General features: G+C 46.0%; 1 protein-coding gene across 1 annotated transcript; it reads right to left on the bottom strand.

The window, feature by feature from the left end:
- Positions 1–261: 261 nt before the first annotated feature.
- LOC136472414 (cytochrome P450 89A2-like) lies at positions 262–1,982 on the bottom strand. The gene is made up of 2 exons (XM_066470124.1): positions 897–1,982; positions 262–693 (listed from the first exon to the last, which is right to left on the bottom strand). The coding sequence occupies exons 1-2, from the start codon at positions 1,980–1,982 to the stop codon at positions 262–264; spliced, it is 1,518 nt and encodes a 505-aa protein (XP_066326221.1).
- Between the last annotated feature and the right edge of the window lie 18,740 nt (positions 1,983–20,722).

Raw genomic sequence — 20,722 nt, 5'->3', positions numbered from 1 at the left:
AGATCTTATTTATATCTAAGACGCAACAAAATAGCACACGGAAATCTTATTCATCCTCGATATGGAGACATACATGCACGACGTAAATAGTCAAATAGACAACACAGACAGTATAAGTTGTCTAGTTAACTGTCTATATGTGAGGTGATAAAGGCTAGCAGATAGCACTTAGCAGCTATTTGCAGTTATACATGCCCTACAACACGATATATGGATGGATGGCCTGCTCCATATGGATCAACGGGACCCTTGTCCAATTAGTTAACGTATCTTTTTGCCCTCCGGTCGTCGAGGCACAAGGTGAGCACATAGTGGGCGCTTCATGACATTGAACATCTCGATTCTAGGGTCCGTGTGTAGTTGGACGGCATGCTCACCCTCCACTTCACCCCACTCAAACTCCCTCACAAGGTTTGCCATGAAGTAGCTAATGTGGAGCAACGACATGCTTATTGCAGGGCACATCCTCCGCCCGATCCCAAAAGGCATCATCTTCATCTCCCCCGCCATGGACGACAATAGGTTCTTGGTGCTTTCTCCACCTCCACATGCTAGGAAACGTTCTGGCTTGAACTCCTCAGGGTCATCCCACACCGTCTTGTCTCGCCCTAGAGCATCCAATACGAAGACCATAGTGGTACCCGCAGGAATTCGTTGGCCATCATGATCAACCACTTGGTCTTCTTGCATCACCTGTTTTTTTCATATTCATGAGATTGGTTAGATAATCTTATATAGTTATATATCAAAAACGTTTGTGCATTGCAACTGAATGAATGAAAACAATTAATTGAAATAACTATACCATGTATTTAATTTCATTGAGTGGATATAATGATAAAAGAACGTATGAATGCTTGTATATTGCTAGTTGGTACCACCAGAGGCGCTCTTACCTGCCTAAATGCCCGGGCAGTGGTGGGATGCAGCCTGAGGGCCTCCAAGATGACAGCATTGAGGTAGTCTAGCTTCCCAAGAACCTCCTCCCCGACCTCCTCAGCATCGGCGTCCACAGCAGCTTCGATTTCCCTCCGGACGGCCTCCTGTATCCCTGGGCGTTTCATCAGGTTCGCCATGATCCACTGCAGTGACGCGACAGTGGTTTCAGTCGCGGAACCAAGGAACTCCGAGCAGAGTCCCACGAGTTCACCGTCCTCGAGCCTCCGCTGCTGCCTTTGCTTTCCCCCAGCAGCACCTGCCTCATCTGCTTCGAGTTCTACCGGGACACGGAGGTCGAGGAGCGTGTGCACATAGGTCAGTGCCTCGTCAGAGTGCCGGCGATGGCTGCGGCAGCCATCGATGAGCGGGAGGTACAACTCCTCCTGCTTCTGCCGTATCGCGGTCAGCTTGTTCCACCGCTTGCGGTAGATAAGCCTAGACGCCACCTGGAGCGGCACGGACATGGACATGAATATGCGCATCGTAGATAGGGCCACGACTAGCTCCATCTGGACGTCGTCCATGGCGCGGACCACGGCCGCGTCGACACCGTCGCCGAAGCAAATGGTGGAGATGACGCGAAACACCGCGCCACGGATGCTCTCCGCGGCGAGCGCCACGCCGTTGGTGAGCTGCTGCTCCCTGAGGTCCGCGATGAGGCCCCGTAGCGCCTGACGCCGTGCGGCCGCGTACCGGTGCTGGTGCGTTGGATGGAGGACTCCCGAGGTGAGGTTGTGGCGGAGGGCGCGCCAGAGCTGGCCGTAGGGTGCCGAGGTGATGTTGTGGTAGAGCTGGCCGGAGAGGAAGGCGCTGGGTGACATGGACGGCATGCAGTTGGAGAAGGAGCCGCCACCGGCGGCGGCTTTGCGGCCCCGAACAAGAAGGTGATGTGCCGTGGCGCCATCCGTGACGAACATAAATTGTGGCTTACTTGTTAGAACGGACTTGAAGGTGGCCAGGCGTGCCTTGATGGGCGTTGCTGCACGCCGGACGATCATGATGACCACCGGGAGAACCAACAGGAGCAGTAGAAGGACTTGCATGATTGCTTGATGCATGGCCTCAGCCCTCAGCTGCCTGCAGCTGCTACGTGCCTTCTAACCTGCCACTTGCTACCTTGTGCATGCCACACTATTTATAAACCTCGCCAATTTTGAGATACTCCCTCCGTCAAAAAAAAAAAATGCAATTATGAGAATCATGCCAGTCAAGTTAGCTCATGTTTGACCAACTTTACAACAAATAGTATTAGCATTTATGATTTTAAATATTTTTTTTTGTAAAAATAGATTCCATGATGAATCTAATGGTATTTATTTTATATCATGAATGTTAGTAATTTTTTATACAAATTTAGTCAAAGATGAAACTATTTGACTTCTCAAAAAGCGAGAATTGCATTTTTTTTGTGGACAGAGGGAGTTGTCGATGTTTGACCACCGATAGCATGCCACGGGGGTACCCGGGACAGTATGTTCGGACTTCTGCGTATGCAGAACTCGACGGTTAACGCAAGAGACAGTCGATTTATCCTGGTTCAGGCCCTCGATCGTGAATCGAGTAATAGCCCTACGTCCAGCCGGCGTTAGCCTTTGCGTTGGATTGACTATGCAGCGTTGTGTTGTACAATGGTCGTCTTGAACTCCCGATCCAAGGAGCCCTACCCTCCTTTATATAGTCAGGAGGCCAAAGTCTTAGTCGGTTTGCAATGAGAGTTCCTAATAGGATTACAGAATAGTACTACTACTAAGATTACAGGGGGAAGAATCCTAGTTAGGCTAGTTCTTCTCCCTTCCTTGCGGGGTATCCTATGGGTCCCGCACCGACAAGCCCCCGAGCACTTCATGGTTGAGTTCTGGAAGCCTTGTCTTGTTCCTTCAAGTCTTGTAGAGTAGGAACAAGCTTCGTCCAAGTGCTTTCTTGAGCGAAACCATATAGCGCTTCGTGAGATCTTCACCTGGTGTGTACCTTTTTGAAGAAAAAAGTACTCCCATTTGGATGTAGCCCCCGAGCCTCTTGCTGTTTGGCACAAGGAGCTTGAGGGTCTTTTCTTGAAATCGTCTTGATTCTTCATCGAAAGGCTCCCGAGCATATACCCGGTTTCTTTGTTTAAAAAGATCTTGGATTGAGCTATGTCCGGGTTCTTTTTGTCGAAAAGAGCTCGGATATAGCTATGTCCGGGTTCTTTTTAGCTTGTGGCCCTGAAGTCGTCTGTCTTGAAGAAGTCTTCTGAGTGACGTGCGCTTTTTTGAAAAAAGTGCACTCACTGAGTATAGCCCCCGAGCCTCTTGCTATTTTGAACAAAAAGTTGGAGGGTCTTGAATCTGAGTTATTAGAAAGGACTGTATACCTCTCCTTTTGCAGCCCCCGAGCATATATTCGGGTTGTTTTATTCAGGAAGAACTCGGATGCAGAGCCTTGGCATGTTCTCTGGTAGTCTGCTGTCGTCAGATGTAGTTATATGGTGGTGGTTGAGTGTAAATGCATTTTGTTCATGGGTTGTACTGTGTTGGTATATTCTTCTGAATATGCTCGTCTTCAAGTACTGTTCCCTCTCGCCTGAGTCTTCCATTATTGAGCCCTGTCTTTTCACTGTGTCCTTTGTTAGGCTTGTTTCATTGGTACTCCTAGTCCATGTGCACCGCTCCTTCGATCTATAAATACCCTCCTGGAGTGCTTGTTTTCATTCATTGAACATTTTGCTGAAACCTTCGTGGTCATGAATATGGTAGTTTGCGAAGTAGAGCAGCCCCCGGGCATGTCTTGTAGTCCCTATGTGTCTTGTCGTAGCTGGAGGAAGTCTTATGATAGGGATGAGAGGTAGGCTAATCCCGCAGCAGCATTGTACCAGAATGTACGTGGCGGTAGTTGGAGGAAGTCTTGTGATGTGGGCTTCGTTCCTTCATCTGGCAGTTCTGGGTTGATCCTCATCGCCTGTCCTGAGACTGTCCGGTGCAGATCAACACCATATCCAGCATCACATCGGTCTTGGGTAGACAGATGCCTGCCAGCCTTCTCTACTCCATGTTGTCCCGCCGTGCTGCTGATTTCCGCCTTGGATGCACGGTGTCCGTCCTTTGAAGAAAACAGTGTAGCTGAGGGCGGTTTGTCCTTCCGAGTAGCAATTTGGGACACGTAGCCATTCCAGAGCCTAGCCGTGTCCGGGTTCCTCTTTGCTAATTTGCTTTTCGTGGTACCGAGTTCGTTGGGTCTTGTAAGATTTGTAATCTTCTATTTTTGAAGTTGCTTGTAATGGAAAGAATCTTGTCTTCTGAGTTGTCATTTATTTTTCTGCTGTAGTCCTGGTTGTTCATAAGATTCCCGAGTTCTTTCTGTAAGAATCGAGTTCTTATGTTCCTTGTGAGGTAGCCCTTCTTTTCTTCATGGTTGACAGGTTATTTTTTTGCAGTAATCTGATAACTCCATCGTAGTGCTGGATGGATAAGTCTAAAATCTGCCCGTTGAATTGTACCGTTGTGTGGATTTGGGCCCTCCGTTATTTTAGCTATGTCAGTAAATGGACCGTTGCGTTCTCACACGGTGCTTTAACGGGCCTGGTGGGCCATTTTTATCGCTGTAAAATCTATTTAAAGACCCTTCATCTTCTTTTTCTTTACTGTCCTTCTCTTGCCTTGAAACCCTAGCTCTCAGAAATCCATCGTCGCCATTGCCACCGCCATCTTAGCGCCGTCGTCCAAGCTTGCTCTTCCCCTAGTTGCTTTTTGCCTCTGTTAGTACATGGGTAAGAAGAAGGTCGTGAGCAAGTCCTAGGGAACCTTCATGGACAAGGAATCATCACTTTCCGTGATTGAGAACCAGGAGTTCATGGCCATGAAGGCTGCCCAGAAGTCTTGGCCGGCTTCGACGATGACTGAAGATCAGCTTCGGGAACTTGTCAGCGATGGTTTGATCCAGAGCAAGGCCATTGCTGAATGGATAGTTCCAGGCGAGCATCGGGTCCCTACTCTAGGACCTGGTGAGATTGTTCTTTTTGTCTCCTTCATTCGTGCTGGACTTTGCCTTCCTGCCTCCGCCTTTCTTCATCAATTTCTCAACTATTTTGGGATTTGCCTAAATCATCTTGCTCCTAATGCAGTCCTTCACCTTTCTGTCTTTGTTCATCTTTGTGAAACTTTCCTTGGAATTCCCCCTTCTCTTTCTCTCTTTCGTTACTTCTTTCGCCTGAAACCCCAACCCCGCCGTGAAGACACCAGTGTTCTTGGTGGCTGTGGGATTCAATTTCGCTAGGGTCTTAAGAGCAAGTTCTTTGACTATGACCTAGTTGATTCTGTAAGGGATTAGCGTGCCGACTGGTTTTATGCTGCCAATCTGATCCCTTCTCTTGCTGTCCACTCTAGATCTGGTCCCTTGGTTAATGACCGATGGGATAAGAACCTTGTGACGACGCTGAGGTTCAGGCAATCCAGCCATTTCTTGATAGGATAAGTATCTTGAAATAGCAAGCCTTGACCGGCTTCGGTATTGTCTCAAGCTTTCTTTGCCGCCGCGTTCAGCCTCTGAAGGAGCGAGAGCACCTTGGCTTCGAGTACTCTAGGGCTGAGGATCCTTCACGCATGGTCCCAGCCCTTGAGTTGACCGACGAGGAGGTACTCGAGCGTCTCCAAAAGATGCTAAAAGGAGCAAGCGTTGTCTCGCTTACTGTCTCTGAGTTCTCTACCAACAACCCGCCTCCAGCTGTAAGTCGCTTATTCTTCATGCAAAAAGCTTTGCGGGTACTTTCTGTATTTTTTGCTGTATCCATTTTTGCTTAACTTTCCTTGTCTTGTTGTTTTATTCTTTTCATAGGAATTGGGGCGCAACTTTGTTGACCCGATCCCTCTTGATGTCCTCCCTGCCGTGGTGAATATTGGGGAGAACCTTGCTGAGGCTTCTGTAACCAGTAAGTTCCCAATCACCATAGTGTTTCCTAGGGTTTCTTCTGGATTTGTTGATGTATATGAAGAATATGTTCCTCGTCCAGTCCCTTGAGGTCCTCATAGTGTCTCGAAGAGGGGGCGAACGGATGGTTCTTCATCTGGTCTGCCTGCTTCCAAGAAGTCTCGCAAGCCAAGTACTCGTCCAGATACTCTAGTTGTAGCTAGCATGCTCTTAGGTGAGCATATTAGTACTCTCTGTCCCTTTGTTTTCTTGTTTTTATCTTGAACCGAGTGCTTTTGTTCTTTTTTCAGCGGGTGCCCTGGTGGCCTTGGTCGAGACCGAGGAAGAGGATGATGATGTACCCCTTATCATGCGGTGGTGAGTTGTTTCCATATTTTCCTGCCGTTGAATTCCTCCTTTTTGTTTTGACTTTAGTCTTGATCTTTTTGTAGTAATCGGACGTCAGGTATGGGTTCTTCTGAGGCTCCTGCGCCGGTTTCCTCTGTAGCTCCGGGTTGAGTTCTTTGGTAGCTCTGGTACCGAGTTCTTCCGTAGCTCTGGTACTGAGTTCTTCCAGGGCTCTGGTACCGGCTATACCGCTGCTGTCGCCAAGTGGCAGGGACATTTTTGCCGCCGTGGTTCCCCCTGCGAGGTCTTCTTTTTGTGTTGCGAAGAAGAAGATAGCTGGGTGAGTGGATTCTGGTTTCATCTCTTTGCTTCTGTTTTCCTTTTCTCTTGTTCTCATTGGCGAGTTCTTTTATCTACTTTCAGGCCTTCGTCTTCTCTCATCCCCCCGTCGACTTCTTCTCAGCCCTCTGTTGTGCCATCGAGCATCAAGCCTCAAGACTCGCAGCACACTGTTAGTGAAGTGGTTGTGGGGGCGACAAGGCTTTCTGGCGATGATGCCGCTGCTGACTTGGTTGCCCCGATGGTGACCATGGCCATTGCGGCGGGTCCTTCTGAGGGATTAGCCTTGGCTTCTCGGGAGATTGCTCTGGTCGTGCCTTCTTCGCCTCGGCCAGCTTCTCCTTCTCCTTCTCTTGCCTCCGGTGGTCCACCTTTTGCTGATGATGTGGTGCAGCAGTTTGATGCCACTCATTGGCTATCAGAGTTAACTGCTGCCTAGGGAAGCCTATCGTCCCTTGCGACTTCTTTTGGAGAAAAGTTCTAGGTAAGTTTTTTTTCGCCGTTCCTTCTTTGGATGTTTGCTTTTCTTCTATCCTCATGCCTTGTTTTTCTTTGTCTTCTCTTTTTGCTCAGTCCTTCTCTCATGATCATACCGGCTTCTTTTTCTCGTCTGAAAATGAGAAAAAATTGTCTTCTGAAGTGAGTGCCCTAAAAGCTGATCTTGACCTCCTCCGGGCCGAGATGGAGGCTGAGCGTCAAACGCATCAGGAGGAGGAAAAATCTCTTCATGCCTGGGTTGTTGAGACCGAGAAGTAGAGGGATGCTGCTTTCCGGGAGGCTCAAAAGAATTCGGAAGCCATGAAGAACTTGGAGGCCGCGAAGAAAGAATGCAACGGTATTGCGGGTTCTTTTTGTTTCCTTCTGCATTCAAACTCTCCTTTCTGCTGACTTGTTGTTTGTTGCCTTGCCTAGCTCTCTAGGTCGAAAAGCAGAAGCTCTCGGAGGGCATTGATGAAATGAAGACTCTTGTTCGCACGAGTCACAACAAGGCTGAGGAGGTAATTACTCATGCTGAGGAGGAACTTGCGCTTGCTAAGTTGATTAGGCGTGGAGCTGATAGAGATCTTGTGCAGGCCCAAAAAACTATTGAAGACTTGTCTAGCAAGTTAGCGACGGCTACTGAAATCTGGAAAGCTTTGTGGAAATCCTTTCATTCAGTAGCCGACGTTCTCCGAACTCCAGCGGATGATGGGCAATCTTGGGCTTAGTTAATTCCTCGAATTCTGACTCATTTCCAAGAGTTTGTGAAGAGGTGCGCCCAACTGTGTACCAAGAATGTCCCGGCCTAGGTCCGGGTTCTTGCTCCAACGGCTCCTTTGTCCAAGATAGCAGAGGAAGTTGATAGTCAAGAGTACATAATGCCGTTGAGAGGATGGAGCCTAAGGTTGAAGACTTAGCTAGTAGAATTGTAGATAATCTAAATATTGTTATCTCTCCTCCTGATGATGAGGCTTGATGTATTTGACCTTTATGCCCGTGCCTTGTAATATGACATTATGCTTCTTTTGAATGAAGATTTTTTGTTGATGTCTTCTTTGCCTGGATGCCTTGTTTATTCCTTGGATGATTTGTCCAATTGGTCAGAGTTACTTGACTTGCCGAGTACTTTGTCTTGCCTTCGTCTTTGCCTTGTAGACAATTCTGCACGCTATCTTGACAAACTTTCTTAATTTGTCGAGTACTTTTCTGTCCCATGTGAACAACTCATTTTATATTGTGTTGACAACCTTTCTTGATCTGTCGAGTGCTTTTCTGTCCCATGTGAACAACTTGTTTTATATTGTGTTGACAACCTTTCTTGATCTGTCGAGTGCTTTTCTATCCCATGTGAACAACTCGTTTTATATTGTGTTGACAACCTTTCTTGATCTGTCGAGTGCTTGTCTGATTTGTCGAGTACTTTTCTGTCCCATGTAAACAACTCATTATATATATAGATCTTTGTGTTGACAACCTTTCTTGATTTGTCGAGTGCTTGTTTGGCCTTCTTCTGTGCCATGTAAACAACTCGTTATATGTAGGTCTTTTTGTTCTTGGGTATCTCCAGTGTAGCCCCCGAGCCTCTTGCTATTTGGAACAAGTAGCTGAAGGGTCTTGTCTTGAAATTGCTCTGGTCTATGCCCAGGCTTAGTTTCAGTCGTTTTGCTTTTTGTTTCAGGTGTTAGCTCGTTGGCTACCCTCGTCGGCGGGCTCAAGCGTTTTTTAGCTGTTTTGCTCTCGGCTGGGATGCTCAGGCGTATTTTCAGCCATTTTGCATTTTATTTTGGGTGTTAGCTTGTTAGCTACCCTCATCGGTGGGCTCAAGCGTCTTTTCAGCTATTTTGCTCTTGGCCAGGATGCTCAGGCGTATTTTTAGCCATTTTGCATTTTATTTTGGGTGTTAGCTCGTTAGCTACCCACGTCGGCGGGCTCAAGCGTTTTTTCAGCTGTTTTGCTCTCGGCCGGGATGCTGAGGCGTATTTTCAGCCATTTTGCATTTTATTTTGGGTGTTAGTTTGTTAGCTACCCTCATCGGTGGGCTCAAGCGTCTTTTCAGCTATTTTGCTCTCGGCCAGGATCCTCATGCGTCTTTTCAGCCATTTTGCTTTTTATTTTGGGTTTTAGCTTGTCAGCTACCCTCATCGGCGGGCTCAAGCGTCTTTTCAGCTATTTTGCTCTCGGTCGGGTTGCTCAGGCGTATTTTCAGCCATTTTGCATTTTATTTCGGGTGTTAGCTTGTTAGCTACCCTCATCGGCGGGCTCAAGCGTCTTTTCTGCTATTTTGCTCTCGGCCGGGATGCTTAGGTGTCTTTTCAGCCATTTTGCATTTAAGAAACAACTTCGGAGAAAGCCATGATGAGACATATGTTTGTCGAGAAAGAATCATCTTTATTGATCATTAATATTGATATGTCATAATGATACATATGTTTTTGGTGGGCGCTATGTTTGTTGAACGTTGATCTCTCGTGTCTTGTATACATATTTTCCCTTGGGTTGTTTTCATGCGTGGAATCTTCGTAGCTGACTGATGTGCCACGTATTGTTGACTTCTTTTCCGTCTTCAGTTATGAGCTTGTATGTGCCTGGTCCGATGACTTTTTTTATGATGAAAGGACCTTCCCATGGACTGAGTAGTTTGTGGCGTCCGTCGATTTTTTGTATTCTTCTTAGTACTAGGTCTCCGACTTGTAATGATCGAGACTGGGTATTCTTGTTGTAGTGGCGCCTTAGTCCTTGGAGGTATCTTGCTGATTACAGGGTAGCGTTTATTCTAACTTCTTCTGTACTGTCGAGTTCTAATCTTCTAGTGTGTTATGCTTCTCCTTCATCATACTGTTCTATCCTTGGTGACGTCCAGATCAAGTTGGCAGGTAGTACGGCTTCTGATCCATAAACTAGGAAGAAAGGCGAGTATCCGGTGGCTCTGCTTATTTGAGTTCGTAGCCCCCATACTACCTTCGGTAATTCTTCAATCCATTTTGATCCATAGTCTGCTAGCTCTTCATACAGTCTTGGTTTCAATCCGGCTAGTATGAGTCTATTAGCCCTTTCTACCTATCCATTGGCTTCTGGATGTGCGACTGATGCGTAATCAATGCTGAAGCCACAATCCTGTGCCCAACTTTTGAATTATGTTGCTGTGAAGGGAGAACCCAAGTCTGTGATGATTCGATTGGGCATACCGAAGCGGTGCATAATGTCTTGGATAAACTCAACTGCTTTGGCTACGCTATATTTTGCGAGTGGTTTGTATTCGATCCACTTGGTGAACTTGTCAATTGCTACAAAAATGTACTCGAAACCGCCTTTTGCTTTCTTGAGACGTCCTACTTGATCCAATCCCCAGCAGAAGAAAGGCCAAGCGGGTGGGATGCAGATGAGGTTGTGGGCTGGCACATGAGCCTACCTTGCAAACATCTGACAACTTTTGCATCTTCTGACGAGCTCTTCTGCGTCTTTCAAAGCGGTTGGCCAGTAGAAACCAGTGCGAAACGCTTTGCCGACTAGTGTTCTTGAAGCAGCGTGATTTCCACAGCAACCTGAGTGTATTTCATCTAGGATTTGTTTGCCTTCTTCAAATGAGACGCATTTTAGGAGTACTCCTGATAATGCGGCTCTTCTGTATAGCTTTTCTCCTACTAGGACGTAATTCTTGCTTCTACGAAGGACTCGTGTGGCTTCCTGTTTTTCTGCTGGCAACTTATTCTCTTTGATGTAATCAATAAAAACCTGGGTCTATGAAGTGGTGATTACCAGGATCTGGGTGCCTTTTGCTAAGATTTGAGGGGTTATTTCATCGGGTTGTTTGATAGAGGGGGCTGATAACTCTTCTATGAAAACACCGGGTGGGGCCTCTACCCTGTCTGATCCAAGTTTGGCGAGGACATCTGCTGCAATGTTGGAATCCCGTAGGACATGTAGAATTTCTAATCCTTGGAAAATGTTTTTTGAGTTTTTTGATTTCAGCACAGTAAGCACCCATGTTTTCTTTGGTGCAATCCTAATCTTTGTTGACTTGGTTGATGACTACTGCCGAATCGCCGTATATGAGTAGTCGCTTGATTCCGAGGGTAACAGCCACTCTTAGCCCGTGGATGAGAGCTTTGTATTCTGTTTCATTGTTGGTAGCTTGCCATCATATTTGAAGGACATACTTGAGTTGTTTTCCGTCTGGAGAAATTAGGAGGATGCCTGCACCGGCTCCGCCTAGTTTGAGTGATCCATCAAAGTACATCTTCCAATGATCAAGGATGGTGCTTGACACGGGTTGTTGAATTTCTATCCATTCGGCAACAAAATCAGCAAGGGCTTGAGATTTAATTGCTTTCCGCGGGGTGAAATCGATGTTGAGAGCACTGCGTTCAACCGCCCACTTGGATATGCGCCCTGTTGCATCCTTGTTGTGTAAGATGTCTCCTAGAGGGAAATCTGTCACCACGATAATCTTGTGGCTTTCAAAATAGTGACGAAGCTTGCGTGAAGTGATCAGTAGGGCGTAGAGTAGTTTTTGCATATGCGGGTACCGGATTTTTGATTTTGACAGTACTTCACTGATGTAGTATACTGGGCGTTGTACTTTATACATGAGCCCTTCTTCTTCTCTTTCCACTACTATCGTCGTGCTGACTACAGTAGAAGTTGCCATAATGTATAACATCATGTCTTCGTCTTTCTTTGGAGGTGTGAGGACTGGTGAGGATGTGAGGTATGCCTTTAGTTTCTTGAAAGCTTCATTGGCTTCTTCCGTCCACTCGAACTTATCTGTCTTCTTTAGTAGTTTAAAGAAAGGTAATCCTTTTTCACCGAGTCTTGAAATGAAACGATTGAGTGTCGTCATGCAGCCTGTTAGTTTTTGTACATCTTTGATGCTTCAAGGAGGGCCCATCTCTGTTATGGCTTGAATTTGCTTGGCACTTGCTTCGATTCCGCAATGACTGACCAAGAATCCGAGTAGTTGTCTAGAAGGAACTTCGAATACATACTTGTTTGGGTTCAATTTCCACCTCCACCTTTTTAGATTCTTGAAGGTTTGTTTTAAGTCTTCAATCAGTGCGTCCGGGTTCTTTGTTTTTACAACCACGTCATCCACGTATGCTTCTACATTTTTATCGATCTGATCACCAAGGCATGTTTGGATGGCTCTTTGGTAAGTGGCTCCAGCATTCTTAAGTCCAAACGACATGGTCCTATAGCAGTAGGCGCCGAATGGAGTGATGAAAGATGTCTTTCTTTGGTCCTGTTCTTTTAATGCGATCTAGTGATATCCGGAATAGCAATCAAGAAAGGATAATAGGGCGGATCCTGCTATTGAATCAACTATCTGATCAATGCGTGGTAGCCCAAACAGATCCTTTAGGCAGTGTTTGTTGAGATCTATGTAGTCAACACACATGCGCCACTCGTCCGTGTTTTTTTATCTCAACAAACACTGCCCAAAGGATCCATTTGGGCAACCACGCAATGATCAGATAGTTGATTCAACAATAGGATCCGCCCTATTATCCTTTCTTGATTGCTATTCCGGATATCACCAGGTCACATTAACAGAACAAGACCAAAGCAAGACATCTTTCATCACTCCGTTTGGCGCCTACTACTACAGGACCATGTCATTTGGACTTAAGAATGATGGAGCCACTTACCAAAGAGCCATCCAAACATGCCTTGGTGATCAGATCGGCGAAAACGTAGAAGCATACGTGGATGACATGGTTGTAAAAACAAAGAACCCAGACGCACTGATTGAAGACTTAAAACAAACCTTCTTCGAATCTGAAAGGGTGGAGGTGGAAATTGAACCCAAACAAGTGTGTATTCGGAGTTCCTTCAGGACAACTACTCGGATTCTTGGTCAGTCATCGTGGAATCAAAGCAAGCGCCAAGCAAATTCGAGCCATAATAGAGATGGGCCCTCCTCAAAGCATCAAAGATGTACAAAAACTAATAGGCTGCATGGCGGCACTCAATCGTTTCATTTCAAGACTCGGTGAAAAAGGATTTCCTTTCTTTAAACTACTAAAGAAGACAAACAAGTTCAAGTGGACAGAAGAAGCCAATGAAGCTTTCAAGAAACTAAAGGCATACCTCACATCCTCACCAGTACTCACACCTCCAAAGAAAGATGAAGACATGATGCTATACATTGTGGCAACTTCTACTATAGTCAGCACGACGATAGTAGTGGAAAGAGAAGGAGAAGGAGAAGCCGGCCGAGGCAAAGAAGGCACGACCAGAGCAATCTCCCGGGAAGCCAAGGCCAATCCCTCAAAAGGACCCGCCACAATGGCCACGGTCACCTCCGGGCCAACCAAGTCAGCAGCGGCATCGTTGCTAGAAAGCCTTGTCGCCCCCACAACCACTTCACTAACAGTGTGCTGCGAGTCCTGAGGCTCGATGCTCGATGGCACAACAGAGGGCTGAGAAGAAGTTGACGGGGGGATGAGAGAAGGCGAAGGCCTAAAAGTTGATAAAAGAACTCGCCAATGAGAACAAGAGAAAAGGAAAACAGAAGCAAAGAGACGAAACCAGAATCCACTCACCCAGCTATCTTCTTCTTCACAAAACAAAAAGAAGACCTCGCAGGGGGAACCACGGAAGCAAAAACATCCCCGCCACTTGGCGGTAGCAGCGGTATAGCTGGTACCGGAGCCCCGAAAGAACTTGGTACCGGAGCTATGGAAGAACTCAGTACCAGAGCTACCGAAGAACTCAACACCGGAGCTACAGAGGAAACCGGCGCAGGAGCCTTAGAAGAACCCATACCCGATGTCCGATTACTACAAAAAGATCAAGACTAAAGTCAAAACAAAAAGGAGGAATTCAATGGCAGGAAAATATGGAAACAACTCACCGCCGCATGATAAGGGGTACATCATGATCCTCTTCCTCCTCGGTCTCAACCAAGGCCACCAGGGCACCCACTGGAAAAAGAACAAAAGCACTCGGTTCAAGATAAAAACAAGAAAACAAAGGGACAGAGAGTACTAATATGCTCACCTAAGAGCATGCTAGCTACAACTAGAGTACCTGGATGAGTACTTGGCTTATGAGACTTCTTAGAAGCAGGCAAACCAGGTGAAGAACCATCCATTCACCCCCTCTTCAAGACACTACGAGGACCACGAGGGACTAGATGAGGAATATATTCTTCATATACATCAACAAATCTGGAAGAGACCCCAGGAAACACTGTGGTTATTGGGAACTTACTGGTTATAGAAGCCCCAGCAAGGTTCTCCCTAGTATTCACCATGGCAGGGAGGACATCAAGAGGGATCGGGTCAACAAAGTTGTGCCCCAATTCCTACGAAAAGAATAAAACAACAAGACAAGGAAAGTTAAGCAAAAATGGATACAGCAAAAAAATACAGAAAGTACCTGCAATGCTTTTTGCATGAAGAATAAGCGACTTACAGCTAGAGGTGGGTTGTTGGCAGAGAACTTAGAGACACTAAGCGGGACAACGCTTGCTCCTTTCAGCATCTTTTGGAGACGCTCGAGTACCTCCTCGTCGGTCAACTCAAGGGTTGGGACCATGCGTGAAGGATCCTTAGCCCTAGAGTACTCGAAGCCAAGGTGCTCTCGCTCCTTCAGAGGCTGAACGCGGCGGTGAAGAAAGCTCGAGACAATACCAAAGCCAGTCAAGCCCTGCTGTTTCAAGATACTTATCCGATCAAGAAATGGCTGGATTGCCTGAACCTCAGCCGTCGTCACAGGGTTCTTATCCCATCAGTCATTAACCAAGGGACTAGATCCAGAGTGGACAGCAAGAGAAGGGATCAGATTGGTGACATAAAACCAGTCAGCACTCCAATCCCTTACAGAATCAACCAGGTCATAGTCAAAGAACTTGCTCTTAAGACCCTGGCAAAATTGAATCCTACAGCCACCAAGAACACTGGTGTCTTCGCGGCAGGGTTGGGGTTTTAGGCGAAAGAAGTAACAAAAGAGAGAAAGAGAAGGTGGAATTCCAAGGAAAGTTTCACAAAGATAAACAAAGACAGAAAGGTGAAGGACTGCATTAGGAGCAAGATGATTCAGGCAAATCCCAAAATAGTTGAGAAATTGATGAAGAAAGGCGGAGGCAGGAAGGCAAAGTCCAGCACGAATGAAGGAGACGAAAAGAACGATCTCACTAGGACCTAGAGCAGGGACCCGATGCTCACCTGGAACTCTCCATTCAACAATGGCCTTGCTCTGGATCAAACCATCGCAGACAAGTTCCCGAAGCTGATCTTCGGTCATCGTCGAAGCCGGCCAAGACTTCTGGGCAACCCTCATGGCCACGAACTCCTGGTTCTCAATCACGGAAAGTGACGATTCCTCGTCCACGAAGGTTCCCTGGGACTTGCTCATGGCCTTCTTCTTACCCATGTACTAACGGAGGCAAAAAGCAACTAGGGGAAGAGAAAGCTTGGACGACGACGCTAAGATGGCGGCGGCAATGGCGATGATGGATTTTTGAGAGCTAGGGTTTCAAGGCAAGAGAAGGACAGTAAAGAAAAAGAAGATGAAGGGTCTTTAAATAGATTTTATAGCGATAAAAACGGCCCACCAGGCCCGTTAAAGCACCATGTGAGAACGCAACGGTCCATTTACCGACATAGCTAAAATAACGGAGGGCACAAATCCATACAACGGTACAATTCAACGGGCAGATTTCAGACTTATCCATCTAGCACTATGATGGAGTTATCAGATTACTGCAAAAAACAACCCGTCAACCATGAAGAAAAGAAGGGCTACCTCACAAGGAACATAAGAACTCGGTTCTTATGGAAAGAACTCAGGAATCTCATGAACAACCAGTACTACAGCAGAAAAATAAATGACAACTCAGAAGACAAGATTCTTTCCATTACAAGCAACTTCAAAAATAGAAGATTACAAATCTTACAAGACCCAATGAACTCGGTACCACAAAAAGCAAAGTAGCAAAGAGGAACCCAGACACGGCTAGGCTCTAGAATGACTACGTGTCCCAAATTGCTACTTGGAAGGACAAACCGCCCTCGGCTACACTGTTTTCTTCAAAGGATGGACGCAGTGCATCCAAGGCGGAAATCAGCAGCACGGCGGGACATGGAGCAAAGAAGGCCGACAGGCATCTGTCTACCCAAGACCTTGTCGGTGCAGGACCCATAGGATACCCCGCAAGGAAGGGAGAAGAACTAGTCTAACTAGGATTCTTCCCCCTGTAATCTTAGTAGTAGTACTATTCTATAATCCTATTAGGAACTCTCATTACAAACCGACTAGGACTCTAGCCTCCTGACTATATAAAGGAGGGCAGGGCTCCTTGGATCGGGAGTTCAAGACGACCATTGTACAACACAACACTGCATAGTCAATCCAACGTAAAGGCTAACGTCGGCTGGACGTAGGGCTATTACTCGATTCACGATCGAGGTCCTAAACTAGGATAAATCGACTATCTCTTGCGTTAACCATCGAGTTCTGCATACGTAGAAGCCTAAACATACTACCTCGGGTACCCCCATGGCAGGCTTCGGTGGTCAAACATCGACAGCTGGCGTGCCAGGTAGGGGCTTTCAGCGAATTTGCATCCGAGAGCTCGATGGACCTCGACAACATGATCTTCTCGAAGGGATCGACCTTCATCTTCAGGTCATGGATCTGTGAGGCAGGCGACGATGGCAAGCTCTAAGGCTGTCTCCTCGAAGATTCAGATCATCATCAAGATTTTTCCATTTTGGCGACAACAACAGATCAGCTGACTGGAAGATTCGCACAGCTCGTAATGTCCAATCCGACTCAGATTTCGCGACTTCACGCATCCGATTCAAACTCAAGTTTCGCTTCTAAAATGAAGTCTTATCCGAGTTCATTCAGAAAACCGAGTTCTTCTTTGACAAAGCTCTGGAACATGACGTCAACCTGTCAAGAATACTACTCAGAGTACACCCAGAGTACTTCAAAGAAGTCAGGTCCTCTTCCATTCGGACTCCACAACATGGCAATATCTTATCAGACATGGCCCAAAGGATCCACTTATCCCATGCTTAGAATGTCGCTAAAGGGAGCCCAAGAAGGTCTCGTTTTAACCATAACATCTCAAGACTGCATCATTCACTAGCCAGGTACCGTTCCTGAGGATGACGGCAACCAACTAGTCGACGATACGACAACAGCAATTCTACCCTATCAAGAAGGAGATTCCATCTATGACTTTGAAACCTCTACTGAAGTTATCGACAGCTCTGGCAGTACGAAAATCAATGATGATGATAGAACAACTCACGCTAGAGAAGTATTCATGATTTGCCATCCTCAATCACCATTGATCCCCCTAGAAGCACCCGATGTGAGGTCTTCAGATGAATCTGAATCCAACATATCACCATTTATCTAGGGGCATGATGGTGAGACTGAGAGTCAGAGGCAAGCGATAGAGAGAAAGAATAAATTAAAACAAGGGTGTTAGCGATGTGCTAAGCAGCAAAAGGACACTTGGATCAAATATGAATTAGACCTAGCCGAGTACAATAGAAGAAAATCAGAACGGGAGGTCGAAGAAGGACGAGCAGCGAATACACCCTACGATAAGATCCGAGAAGCACTAGAAGAACTCAGGGCGACCTCATATCCCAATGAAAAATAAGAACATCTTCGAGACTTTCTTCGATCAATAGCCTTTAGGACACGCGGTGGAAGAGCAACATCTCATGAACAGGAAGATCAAAATCAAAGGAAGTCCGCTTTCGAAAGACTTGGACCAAGTGGAAGTCACAACGGAGAGAGCCGAAGAAATCATAGTCAAAACAACCGAGTCGAACAACCAAGAAAGGCTAGAAGCAAAGCACCTACTCGGACAGCCACACAGGACTACTCTCACCAAGATGACAGTTGGCAAGAAGGGGGCGCAGAATCGGAATATACAGAAGCCAGAACGCACGATAGATTCCCCTGTTTTGCAAACAGACTTGCTTCAATACGACTACCTCATAAGTTTAAACCGTCCAACCACTCCAAGTATGATGGCAAGACCGAACCAAAGCAATGGCTCAGGATTTACTCACAATCGATTGAATTGGTCGGAGGAGACGATGACATCAAAACCTTGTTCTTTCCCATGGCCCTAGAAACCATGCCACTTCAATGGTTGGACAAATTGAATCTAGGATCAATCAGAAATTGGGAAGACTTGCAAAGAGCTTTCTGTGAAAATTTCGCGGGAATGATTACACATCTAATCACCCACGCAGAATTAAAAGGACTCAAGAAGAAAGGAGGTGAAAGTCTCAGAAATTACTATCGATGATTTGGCAAACTACGAGCTCAAGTACATGACATCACACAACGAGAAGTAATCGAAGCTTTCTCTCACAGAATCATGGCTAGGTGGCAATTTCAAGACTTCTGCAAAGAAAACCCAAGAAACAATGAATAATTTAGAAGAACAGTAGAAAAGATTATTACTGCAGAGGAAAAAACAAGAGAAAGATTCCCGGATAGAAACAACAGAGACAACCCAGATAGGCAAAATCTTTGAAACAACAGACATCAGGAGAGAAAGCGAGGTCCAGACAACACAGTAGCAATGGCTGACAAATCAAAAAAATTTACCAAGCCTAGAAAATATGATGACATCGAGAACATACGTTGCCCCTTGCACCCCAATGGAAAACACACCATCGGAAATTGCTACACCTTCAATGAAAGATATACTAGAAAAGATAGCAAGGGAAACAATAAAGAAGACAATCAAATAAAAGGAGACAACCATGAAGACAAGGGATTCCAAAAATCCAGAGGGACAGTGGCAGTAATCTTTGCTGAGGTTCCAGATTCTAGAAGCAAACTTCAAGAAAAACTAGCGTTACGAACCATCATGGCAGCAGAACCTGCTACACCAAGATATCTCAATTGGTCAGAGTATCCAATCCAATTTTTAAGAGAAGACCAATGGACCAGCGTAGGAAACGCAGGCCATTACCCACTGGTTCTAGATCCAACCATTGCCGGCATGACTGTTATGAAAGTACTAATCGACGGAGGAGCCGGACTCAACATTATTTTTTCAGAAACCCTAAGGAAGATGGGACTACAACTTGCCGGGATGATCACACCAACAAGCACACCTTTTTATGGCATAGTACCCGGCAAGGCAGCGATGCCGCTTGGACAAATCACTCTACTGGTTACTTTTGGGACTCCTTCGAACTACCGCACAGAATTCATCAAGTTTGAAGTCACAAACTTCGATTCATCATATCACGCAATCCTCGGGCGCCCAGCACAAGCAAAATTCATGGCAATACCGCATTATCCGTACCTATTGCTTAAGATGCTAGGGCCTAACGGCGTTCTTTTTCTTCGAAGTGATTTAAAGCGTGTGTTTGACTGTGATGTTCAAGCAATCCAAATTGCAGCAAAAGCATAGGCAAACAATGGAAGAAAAGAAATAGCCACTATTGCCGTAGAAATAAGCCAAGAAGAACTAGAGATACTGGCTAAAAGACCAAGCATCCTAGCACCACCAAAAGAAGCCGATGTCAAGCAGATCGACCTAGGCACCGGTGATCCCTCAAAAACAGCAACCATCAGTGCCCACCTATCAGCAAAATAGGAACTCGCGCTCATCAACTTTCTTCGGGACAACAAGGATATCTTCGCTTGGAAGCCGACCGACATGCTAGGGGTCCCAAGAGAGTTGGCTGAGCATGGAATTGATGTCAATGAAGGCTCCAAGCCTATGAAGCAATGACTACGATGATTCTCTCCCGACAAGAAGGCAGCAATAAAAAAGGAAATTACAAAACTAATGGTAGCTGGATTCATCAGGGAAATCCTCCACCCAGATTGGCTAGCAAATCTAGTTCTGGTATAGAAAAAGAACACGCACGAGTGGCGCATGTGTGTTGACTACACAGATCTCAACAAACACTGCCCAAAGGATCCGTTTGGGCTACCACGCATTGATTAGATAGTTGATTCAATAGCAGAATCCGCCCTATTATCCTTTCTTGATTGCTATTCCGGATATCACCAGATCGCATTAAAAGAACAGGACCAAAGCAAGACATCTTTCATCACTCCGTTCGGCGCCTACTGCTACAGGACCATGTCATTTGGACTTAAGAATGCTAGAGCCACTTACCAAAGAGCCATCCAAACATGCCTTGGTGATCAGATCGGTAAAAATGTAGAAGCATACATGGATGACGTGGTTGTAAAAACAAAGAACCCGGACGCACTGATTGAAGACTTAAAACAAACCTTCAAGAATCTGAAAAGGTGGAGGTGAAAATTGAACCCAAACAAGTGTGTATTCGAAGTTCCTTCTAGACAACTACTCGGATTCTTGGTCAGTCATTGTGGAATCAAAGCAAGCGCCAAGCAAATTCAAGCCATAATAGAGATGGGCCCTCCTCGAAGCATCAAAGATGTACAAAAACTAACAGGCTGCATGACGACACTCAATCGTTTCATTTCAAGACTTGGTGAAAAAGGATTACCTTTCTTTAAACTACTAAAGAAGATAGACAAGTTCGAGTGGACGGAAGAAGCCAATGAAGCTTTCAAGAAACTAAAGGCATACCTCACATCCTCACCAGTCCTCACACCTCCAAAGAAAGACGAAGACATGATGTTATACATTATGGCAACTTCTACTGTAGTCAACACGATGATAGTAGTGGAAAGAGAAGAAGAAGGGCTCGTGTATAAAGTACAATGCCCAGTATACTACATCAGTGAAGTACTATCAGAATCA

This window comes from Miscanthus floridulus, chromosome 8, assembly GCF_019320115.1.
Source record: "Miscanthus floridulus cultivar M001 chromosome 8, ASM1932011v1, whole genome shotgun sequence".
Classification (NCBI taxonomy): Eukaryota; Viridiplantae; Streptophyta; class Magnoliopsida; order Poales; family Poaceae; genus Miscanthus; species Miscanthus floridulus.
The sequence above is the reverse complement of the archived record's forward strand: the minus strand, read 5'-3'. Positions and strand labels throughout refer to the sequence as shown.

Coding starts and splice junctions, on each gene's coding strand:
- LOC136472414 (XM_066470124.1), bottom strand. CDS start 1,982: ATGCAAGTCCTTCTACTGCTCCTGTTGGTTCTCCCGGTGGTCATCATG. Junction 694..896: donor CTGCCCGGGCATTTAGGCAG/GTAAGAGCGCCT, acceptor TGAAAAAAACAG/GTGATGCAAGAAGACCAAGT.